Source organism: Nicotiana tabacum, chromosome 10 (genome assembly GCF_000715075.1).
Source record: "Nicotiana tabacum cultivar K326 chromosome 10, ASM71507v2, whole genome shotgun sequence".
In the NCBI taxonomy this organism is placed as follows: domain Eukaryota; kingdom Viridiplantae; phylum Streptophyta; class Magnoliopsida; order Solanales; family Solanaceae; genus Nicotiana; species Nicotiana tabacum.
The window spans coordinates 25,599,308-25,610,134 of record NC_134089.1 but is presented as its reverse complement, the minus strand read 5'-3'; the positions used below and the strand labels follow the sequence as shown (position 1 = coordinate 25,610,134).

Here is a 10,827-nt window from a genome sequence, read left to right as displayed (position 1 = left end):
TGGCAAGGTCAAAGTTGGGCACATGCGCAATTAATTAATATCTTCTTCAATGAACCATCAAATTTAGGTAGAAACGACACCCGATGGCCATTCTAAAGACTGTTATTTAAAAATTAATCAATGTATCCTCAATTTAGGTATTTCAATCTAATTTTTCGTGACAAAAAATGTCCTGAAATTAAAATTGACATAACAAGTATTGACTAATTCCTAAGTAGCGGCCATAAGAATGGCTGTTTGTGCAGTAAAAATTGCACGGGGTGCCTTATTTGGTCGCCCCCATTTAACCTATACCCATTTTTTAAATTTTTTTTAATTTGTACTCACTTTTAAATAACTTCAGCCCCTTTCTCCTCCTACTTCTTCTTCTTCGTCTTCTTCTTCTTCTTCTTCTTCTTCTTCTTCTTCTTCTTCTTCTTCTTCTTCTTCTTCTTCTTCTTCTTCTTCTTTCTTCTTCTGTTGTTGGTGCTTAATTTAGTTCATAATACTGGAAAAGCAGGGACATATGCATATACGTCTTATCACAAGCACAATTCAGAATAAAGTCGAGTCTAGCTTACCCGCAGTTTTCAGGAAAATGCAACTTCTGACAATTAAACCATGAATCCCCTGTTTTTGCAATCACCGTAATGTTGCCACTAAGTGTGAATGAAAAAGCAATGGGAACAAATTAAAACCTCCAGGGAATATAAGAATTCCTCTTTCATTCTATTGTATGTAGCGTCATAAAATCTCTTATACTGTCAATCGATAATGGAATTTACACTTCAGTTCTAAAGTGCTCTGTGTTAATCACAATTCATATTTACCTGAATGTGCTTGAAGAGTATATTGACTCGAAGCGGTTCATCCTTCTCACGTTTTAAGGCAACACCTGGAGGGACATAAATTCGATGATGATTCTCCAAAGCAGTGTTATTCTTCTTAAGCTTTTTCGCCAATGCACTTAAGAAATCAGTGCAAAAACTGGAAAAGCAGGGACATATGCATATACTACTTTCTCACAAATACAAATAATAATAATAACAAAAACTTCAGCTCTAGAGCTAAAGTTCGACAGTTACAAAAATAAAGCCAGTTACAAAAACAAAAACTTCAGCTCTAGAGCTGAAGTTCGACAGTTACAAAACAAAAACTTCAGCTCTAGAGCTGAAATTCGCCAGTTACAAAAACAAAAACTTCAACTCTAGTGCAGTTACAAAATAAAAACTTCAGCTCTAGAGTTGAAGTTTGCCAGTTACAAAACAAAAACTTCAGCTCTAGAGCTGAAGCTTACAAACAAAATCTTCAGCTCTAGAGTTGAAGCTTACAAACAAAATCTTCAGCTCTAGAGCTGAAACTTACAAACAAAAACTTCAGCTCTAGAACTGAACTTTAGGCCCGGCTACTAGAATGCTGAAGTTTTGCGTGATTGTCTTTGCTACTTCAGTCCCATATTCTGAAGTTATGCGAAAAAACGGGTACGCTTGTAATTTTTTTGCAAAGCGGGCACAAGTTAAAACGTGACACAAAAAACGGGTATAGATACAAATGCCCCGTTTGTGCACTTCTCCCAACTTTTAGCCCATAGACACAAAAAGAAATGGGCCTAAATAAGTCCAGCCTTCGTCCGTAGCTCTGTTTACAAAGTTGTGGCCTATTCTACAACCATAAAGAAGATCCTTCAATGACAAAACTACCCCTAAACACCTGTTAAACAAGCTCCCCTAACAAGGTCTAGTAAGTAAATTGACAAGGTAACGAAAACGGTTCATTCCCGGTTCTCCTAGTTCCTCTGTTCACGCAAACTTCGCTGATTCTGCAAAGTATCCGACCTAAACTATAGCTCCAAATGCCATAGCCTAGTGTAATTCCCAAAAAAAGAAAAAAAAAGGGATCCTATAAATCTGTTAAAATTAAGCTTTTGTTAACTTTTTCGTGACATTTTCAATCAATTGGCTTCAAAGGACCCGTTTCAGAATCAATTTCTAGGGTTTTGACATTTTCAATTTCATGTTACGAGAATTACCAAAAATATGATGCTTTCACGTATTGGCCGCTCGCTCTCTAAATCTTCTCACTCCAATATTCACAAAGTAAGCTCACTGATAGCTCTATTTATGAATAATTTTTTTGTTGAAAAATTTGTTAATTTTTTTGGTCGATTTTTTTGGTTTAGGGACTTGTCTATGGTCGTGGATATGGCGTGAGGTCAGCGGCGCTGGATGAAGTGGCAGTGCGCGGTGCGTGCATTACACGCGTCGATGGCGAGTTATGGTTTGTGAGAACCTATTTGACGTCTATAGGAAGTGGAAAGCAGGGGTTGAGTAAGGCGTATTTGTCGGAACTCGATTCGGTTTTTGCAAATCATAGGCTGCGGAGGTTTTTCTGTAGCGAAGGGCCAAAAAGAAGAAGTGAGAATAGATTTGAATAATTTGAGCATTTTGGAGAAAATAAATAATGTTTTTTGTTGCTTATCTATTGAATTTGTGGTTTTGTAGACTATGAGAACTATTATCCAAAGGACAGGAAAGAAGTTCCCAAAGGGAATAATCAAAAGGCAGAGTCGGGCAAAGGTATGTAGTGGTGTGTTATTTATGTATTGGTTAATGTATGATGAAGGAAATGTATGGATTTTTTCTAGTGTGAGTGAAGTTTTCTTTACATATCGTATAAACCAACATTACAACACTTGCATAAATATTGGCATGAGATGAGTTTAAATGGAGTAACGGTGTCAGTGAGGATTCATATAGCCGTTCCTAACTTTTTTGGAAGGCATACTTGTTGTTGTGGTTGTTTTAATGTATAGACCAACAACTATCCGCTGTATGAATCCCGTATGTGCTTCATTTGATATATTTAATTCCTTGAATGCTCTATATTGTGTATTGATGATGCGAATATTCTTGCGAATATTGTTTTTTCATTTTTGCGTTAATATGGAGATGCAACCCATATAAGGAATCGGTTGTAGAATTATGAAAAACCACTGAGAAATCCATGTTTTTCTCCTGTTTAATGTTTTATATATGGGTTGTGTTTCAATGAATAAATTCTTGCTTTGGTTTGTATTGTCGCAGAGGAAGGTGCAGGTGAACAAGGAAATCCTCAGGAGAATTTCGTGAAGCTTAATTACAATTTACTAACACCCTTGTTATTTATTGGGTTTATTCTGTCATCTATCCTCTTATCTCCTCGAGAGCAGCAGGAGGTTAGTGCTTAAACAAAGTTTTTTCTCCCTTGCCGATCTTCTCATTGCAGCTTCTTTCTCCCCTTTCCCCTCCTTTTATTCTCCTGGAAGGGTATGAGCTTAGTGCCTTTTGGCCTATTAGAGTGTTAGCTCGATGTAAGAAATGATCTTAAACATTTCAATATTTATATGTGAACCAACATTACCTCTACATTAATTCTAATGGAAACAAAAACGCAGTCAGCCAGCTACGAGGAGCCCTTCTTGAATGAATATATTTCTATGGAAAAATAGAACGTCTTGTAGAAGTCTTAGAATTAGTTACTTGGATAGAGGATGTTAAATGTAGGGTAGAAATAACACTTCTTTACCTTTCCATGATTTAAAATTTTCTCCTTTAGCTTTTTAGGCTATAGAAGATTTGTAGTTTAAATTTTCACAGATGAGCTCATAATGGAAAAATGATCAGAAATGCACAACTTCTGTAAGTTGAGGCATCACATGGAAACATTTGCTGGTAGATATTGGATAGTAATAAAAGCTAGGTAGATTTAGCTGTCCTTAAGTGTGTGTTTGTTCTTTCCGAAAAGCGGTAGGGTGATAAAACTAGCTACTCAGTGCCGGTTCAAAGGCAAGGCTGTGATGCCATTGCTTTAGGCCTAAAAAATTAAAGGCCTAAAATTAAAATTATTATATGCAATATTATAATTATAATATAATTAATTACCAAAAAATATTATAATATAATTTATTAAAGATTTCAAATTTATATTGCTTTTTAGGATTTTTTGGAGGCTGTTTCGGCAGGGTAGATGCTGTAAAATTCTTTACCTCTCATTAATTAGTACGTTTACCTCCTTTTGATTGTGTTTTTTTCTTCCTCTGCGTATATTCATTCACTTTCCTATTTTAACTATTTACTTTCCAATTTCAACTAAGTTTTCCTAAATCAGATATTTTGCTTTGTCCTGTATGGTTAATCTAAATTAGAGAACAAATCTTTTATCTCGTTAATACATGAATTTTATTAAATAAGTTTAAGGCCTTTTATTAAGCTTTGGATTTAGGCCTCTAGTTCTACCCCGCCTTACTGCTACTATATTCTTCAAGAGATCATATCATTTGCGTTATATATTTCAAGCTAAGTTGCGTGGACTCTTCGATTTTGGTGCCGTCCCGATACGAGACGGGGACGGAAGCGGGAGCGGGATACGTTCCGGATACGGTCAACTGATTTCAGACACTTTGACCGGAGTCCGTCAGTCAAATTTGGGAGAAAAATTGAGATTTTGATTTCTCAAAATCAAAAATAAAACAGATTTAGGAGAATGAAAGAATAATGTCCACCTTGGATAATGAAAGATTGAATTCTACAATATTCATGTAAATTTTTCACAGGATATTTCTCAAAATTTATAATATTTTTATAGCTCTATTTTTAATTAGCCGAATCCCCGCACCCGTATCCATATCCGGATCCGCACCCCCGAATCTTAAAATTTAGATTTTGTCGAATCCGATACTCGGATCCGTCCCCGTATCAGATACCCGCACCCGAGTCCGAGCAACTTAGATATTTACTCATGGGACCATCTTTGATATGCTCAAGCTTTTATGGTTCTACTGATCTGATGGAGATTGTAGCCTTTTCCTCATATGATATTGTTTTTCTGGTCTAGTTAAAAAGACAAAATTTCCAGTCCACAGTGTTATCTTTTTTTCCCTGTTATTCGAAGGAAAATTAAGTCGTATAGCAGTTATGGAAGACCTGATATTTTTTCCTATGAATATGGCCTTTATGGTAATTTAAAAACTTAGGTTCTTATATGATAGACCCCACTATGTGTTACTAGTAGATATTATCTGTTTTTTACAAATCCAAAATTAGGTTTATCATTGCCTGGAGTAGAGTTTACAACGCACGTCTGAACAAGAAATTCACCATTTCTATTATCCTATTGATGACAAGTTTAGATATGAGATAGTGGCCCTGTGGAGCTAGTAAATTGCCTACTTGTTGCATGAACATGGAAAATCAGACTCTGTATCTCAGTGCTCATTCTACTTCATACAACCACTCGCCTTTTTTTAAAGAGCTCACTACTTTTGCCGATATTTTGTTCTTGCTTAAACATATATTATTGAGGAAGAATTTCTGCAATGTATCTGTGAATAATTGAAACGATGTGACTTTTTCTAAATGTTCCATCGTTTAACTGATGATTGGTGAGTAAAGCAGGTTCTAATATAATCGAGGGGCAGTTCTGTTATCTTCAGTGATTGATTGTCTTCTGTAATTTGCTTCTGTTTCTTCTGATCATCTGATGGTGACTTTGTAAATGTAAATTTTCAGATTAGCTTCCAAGAGTTCAAAAACAGGTTACTTGAAGCTGGTCTTGTTGATAGAATTGTTGTTTCTAACAAATCTGTGGCCAAAGTTTATGTGAGGAGCTCTGCACCCGGTCCTATTCAAATTGGTGATGACACTATTCAAGGTCCTGCAACTGGTAAAAATGGTACAAGAAACGCAAGCCACTACAAGTATTATTTTAACATTGGGAGTGTTGAGTCATTCGAGGAGAAGCTTGAAGAAGTACAGGAGGCATTAGGAATAGATCCACATAATTATGTTCCTGTTACGTATGTTGATGAGTTGAATTGGTTCCAAGAAGTGATGAGGTTTGGTCCAACATTGTTGATTCTTGCTGTCCTTTATTTTATGGGACGAAGAGTGCAGGGCGGAATAGGTGTTGGAGGCCCTGGTGGAAAAGGTGCTCGTGGAATATTTAACATTGGTAAAGCACATTTCACGAAAATGGATAAAAATGCGAAGAATAAGGTGAGTCCTAGTTTCTAGCGTTGCACTAGTGTCTGACTTGGGTGCAGATTCAGAAGTATTCATAGTGTTTTTAAAAGCTAGATTTGAAGATGTTTCATGTCATGGTATATCATGATTAATTCTTGGAAAGTCTGTTGACATGTTTTGGTACAGGTCTTCTTCAAAGATGTGGCTGGATGTGATGAGGCAAAGCAAGAAATCATGGAGTTTGTCCACTTCCTTAAAAACCCCAAGAAATATGAGCAGCTGGGAGCCAAAATACCCAAGGGTGCTCTTCTAGTGGGTCCTCCTGGGACTGGAAAGACACTTCTTGCCAAAGCTACAGCTGGAGAGTCTGGTGTACCTTTTCTCTCTATATCTGGGTCAGATTTTATGGAGATGTTTGTTGGTGTTGGACCAGCCAGAGTTAGGAGCTTATTTCAGGAGGCACGACAGTGTGCGCCTAGTATAATTTTCATTGATGAGATTGATGCCATTGGTCGAGCAAGAGGGCGGGGTGGCTTTTCTGGAGGACATGATGAACGTGAAAGCACTTTAAATCAACTGCTTGTTGAAATGGACGGCTTTGCAACCACATCAGGTGTGGTTGTACTTGCTGGCACAAATAGACCTGATATATTAGACAAAGCCTTGTTAAGACCCGGTCGATTTGATCGTCAAATTACCATAGACAAACCAGACATTAAAGGCCGTGATCAGATATTCCGGATCTACTTGAGCAAGTTGAAACTTGACCACGACGCAGCCTTTTATTCACAAAGGCTTGCTGCTCTAACACCAGGATTTGCCGGAGCAGACATTGCAAATGTTTGCAATGAAGCTGCTTTAATTGCCGCAAGAAATGAGAGTACAATAATTACAATGCAACATTTTGAGTCAGCAATAGACAGGGTAATTGGAGGTCTCGAGAAGAAGAATAAGGTATCCGATCCTCAGTTTTTCTGTTCCACTATCTACTTTGCATTTATATTTCATTGGTGGATAGCACATTTCCAACACTAGACATTTCATATAATGTTCTTTGTTCTGGATTGTTATGGAATACATCGTTTTCAGCTTGAAATGTTCAGATTTGTGCGACTTATCGCAAAAATAAAAAACGAAAAGAGAAGTGCTTGGATTTAATATCTCCCACTCAGTTGCTACTAGAAAACATATATCATTATGATAAGGGCATGCCCTTATAGTTATGATAAGGGCATGATATATTGATATAATGGTATACAACTTTTAGAGCTGATTATAAAATTAGAATTTCTCTATTTTCCTTTACAGTATTAGGCAAGTATTTCTTTTATTTCACTTCCTCTCCCTTGTTTTAGGGGTGAGGAGTGGTGGGAGGTTATGAACACTCAATGAAGTTTTGATGAGATACTTATGGTCAATTGGATGCAAACCGCTCTTCTAAAGGCCAGGCCTGAAACTTCTTGTAGCAGATGGAAAATTTTGATTTTAGGTGGCTAGGATCCAAATATAACCGTTCAATATTGTAAGAATAGCCGCTTTTATCCCAGTGTCCCACAAAGTCAGCTACAACTGGAGTGACCATTTGTTGAATATCCTGTCAGCCAAAACTTTGCGTGCATCATCGATCCGGAGATATTCAATATTTGGAGGGTTGAGTTGGAAGTTATGGTGGCCTTTTGGTCCTTTGCTGCTGCATCCAGGGATGTCCGTTAAATTTTTTGGGGAAGTTTGGTTATGATGGGTATTGAGCACTATTTATTTTGTGTGAGAATTAACATTATGGAGCATATATACTCCCTTTAACACCAATGTAACTGCTTCTGGTTGACTATGAGTACGGAATCCACTTGGCATGGAGAGGGTAGGTGGGCAAAGCAAGGGTTGACCTTTCCATGCGCTCTGGTCCTTTTCTATGCATTCTGGTCCCTTTTTTTTTTCTTCCTATTTTCTTCTTTCTACTTTTTTTAAAAAGAGAAGTTGGGAGGATGCCCACTTTTGGAGAAGTATGCAGTGACTAGTGTTAGAAATTTCCAGTTTTAGGTTGGAATGTTAAAGGTAAATTTTTGTGTTTGTTTTGGATGATGTCACATCTAAAAGCTTTCGTTGGGCTCTCTTCAGGTCATAAGCAAGCTAGAGAGGCGGACAGTTGCCTACCATGAATCTGGTCATGCTGTTGCTGGTTGGTTCTTGGAATACGCAGAACCATTGCTAAAAGTGACAATTGTTCCTCGTGGTACTGCAGCCTTGGGATTTGCTCAGTATGTTCCAAACGAAAATCTTTTAATGACTAAGGAACAGTTATTTGATATGACATGCATGACTCTTGGAGGTCGAGCTGCTGAGCAGGTGAATATGTTAAAAAAAAAAAAAGTTTTAACTTGCTTTCATATTTTCTCCTGTCGACACTAAGAATTGTTAACTTGAAACTCTTCTCACCATGTGGGCAGTGCGGAGGTCCCAAATATAGAATTCAATACTAAATTGTATTCCAGAAGCCAACTTTTAGGTACAGGGCAGAAACCTTATTATGCACTGTACGGATACTCTGTCCTGCGAGTAACTTGAAACTATTCTGACCATGTGGGCAGCGCGGAGGTCCCAAATATAGGTTTCAATACTAAATTGTATTCCAGAAGCAAACTTTTAGGTACAGGGCAGAAACCTTATTATGCACTGTACGGATATTCTGCCCTGCATGCTGTTATTTTGCTAGTCTTCTGAATTATGTTCTATAAGTAACATGGGAAGGTATTGAATTGTAGTGTTAAGTTCTTTTGAACTCAATATCCTGCACAAAATGGCGAGGGACCCCCTAAGACTTCCTCACCACTTATCCTTAACTTCCCCCATAAAAACAAGGTTAGCTAGTAGAAGATGAAACTTATGACTTAAATAGAAGGTGAATATCTTATGACTTAAAAGTCTGGGAGTTCCATAGTTCTCGTTAAATCTAACTAGAGCGTAAAGTTATGCAACACATCTTTAGGCATATAGAAAGAAGGCTTCTTGCCGAAGACCTAATTTTTGCAGATTAGTGTGCTTAACAAATGGAATGGAACCGATATGTCATATGATGTGCAATGAGTTTGGCTTTTATATTATCTGCTTTCAAATCTTAAAGAAAAAAAACTTAACAGAGCAGGAGGTCAGGATAAGATGGCTCTGATTTTAGTGGAGTCTTATATGATAAGTTCCTTGCTAGTTTACTATCTGACAACATTTAGTTCCTGGTATACATGAATATTTTGTTTGTTAAATATTATTCAGAAGTTTCAATTTTCTACTATTTTAGCAGCTACTTTCGTACCTTCTATCAACTAAATAAGATTTCTGAAAACGTAGTCATTTGGATTTTATTTGTTGACTAGGTTTTGATTGGGAAGATCTCGACTGGTGCGCAAAATGATTTGGAGAAAGTCACAAAAATGACGTATGCCCAGGTGGCAGTCTATGGTTTCAGTGACAAGGTTGGTCTTCTTTCTTTCCCACAAAGAGAAGATGGATTTGAGATGTCAAAGCCTTACAGTAGCAAGACAGCAGCAATTATCGACAGTGAAGTCAGAGAATGGGTCTCCAAGGCTTATGAACGCACTGTTCAACTTATAGAGGAGCACAAGGAACATGTGGCTAAAATTGCAGAGTTACTACTTGAAAAAGAGGTCCTTCATCAAGAAGATCTGGTCCGGGTATTGGGGGAACGACCATTCAAGAGCCTTGAGCCCACGAACTACGATAGATTCAAGCAAGGATTTGAAGAAGAGAACAAAGAAACCAAAAATAACCCCGAAAATAAGACTGTAGAAGATAAAGGATCATCGCCTGTTGAACCTGAGGTTGTCCCGGTATAGTTGTGGGATGGTGCTTTGTAAATGAGAATGTGGTGTTGTGGCTGTCTGGTATTCACTTATTAGAAAATTGTAGAAGAGAGAAGAACAAGTCTTTATATTAATAGCACAAAAATCAGTTTTTCAGTTTGTGCACCCCATGATATTGTGAAAAAAAAAAACAACAAAAATGAGGTGAAAGAAATGCTGTAATCTAATTGTATCAAGTACGCAAGGGCTGTTTCTCTTAGTAGTAGTTGCTCACTGGTATGTCTTGTAGCCAAGTCAGAAGCTCTACTTTCTGCAGTAATTTAATTTGCCCGACTTCCAGTGGCTGCAGAAATCTAGTTTAACAGACTTCCACTTGCAGTGCGTTATTTCTAACTGTTTTCTCATAAAGGGCTATATAGTCATATTATAGTCCTTTCGATGCAATAAAGTTACGCATTGTCTGGTTATCTTGGATCTAAGGGGTATTTCCATGGGTTTGCCTCGGTACTGTGTTCAAAGCATTGTATTGAATGGCCCCAGTCAGTTGCTCTCTGCTCGTATAATGCATACAACTCCGATTGATGGTTGGGCAAGTTCTATGGCTTTGTATGAGTTTGCGGTTTTTGATCCTTCTAATATTGTTAAGCAGTGATTGTGCTAGTCAGATAGCAGTGCCTTTGGCAGGGAATTATGCCTATTCAGTATTAAGAGGGCATATAAAGCCTATTGAAGCACCGTGGTTGTTGCTTTGGTAGAGCTCAATAGCAATCGTATGCAGTCCCAAAACTATGCATGTGATTTTTATTATTATTATTTTTTTTTATTGTGGATAAAGTGAACCAGAAAAATAGTTGGTGAAATTGAATATATCTTGCACCTGAACGATCTAAGGTAAGGGTTGCAATTAATAAGCTGCAACTCTAGAGTGATTTGTCTTTATGACTTTGGATGGGGAGGTTGCAACTCTCAACTTTGTTCCAGAAAAAAATCTCCAAGATACTTGGCTTAGATAGAAGCATTCAATGGTTCCAATA

At 37.4% G+C, this 10,827-nt stretch overlaps 1 protein-coding gene across 1 annotated transcript; it reads left to right on the top strand.

The window, feature by feature from the left end:
- The first annotated feature begins 1,721 nt into the window (after window positions 1–1,721).
- LOC107786025 (ATP-dependent zinc metalloprotease FTSH 10, mitochondrial-like) lies at window positions 1,722–10,072 on the top strand. The gene is made up of 8 exons (XM_016607461.2): window positions 1,722–2,075; window positions 2,159–2,393; window positions 2,481–2,555; window positions 3,063–3,193; window positions 5,526–6,011; window positions 6,165–6,932; window positions 8,097–8,324; window positions 9,347–10,072. The coding sequence occupies exons 1-8, from the start codon at window positions 2,016–2,018 to the stop codon at window positions 9,824–9,826; spliced, it is 2,463 nt and encodes an 820-aa protein (XP_016462947.1). The 5' UTR covers window positions 1,722–2,015; the 3' UTR covers window positions 9,827–10,072.
- The last annotated feature ends 755 nt before the right edge of the window (window positions 10,073–10,827 follow it).

Excerpts from the sequence above, each read along its gene's own strand:
- LOC107786025 (XM_016607461.2), top strand. The coding sequence starts at position 2,016 with ATGATGCTTTCACGTATTGGCCGCTCGCTCTCTAAATCTTCTCACTCC. Across the intron at positions 2,076-2,158 it reads CTCACTCCAATATTCACAAA|GGACTTGTCTATGGTCGTGG; the intron begins GTAAGCTCACTG and ends TTTTTGGTTTAG. Across the intron at positions 3,194-5,525 it reads CTCCTCGAGAGCAGCAGGAG|ATTAGCTTCCAAGAGTTCAA; the intron begins GTTAGTGCTTAA and ends GTAAATTTTCAG.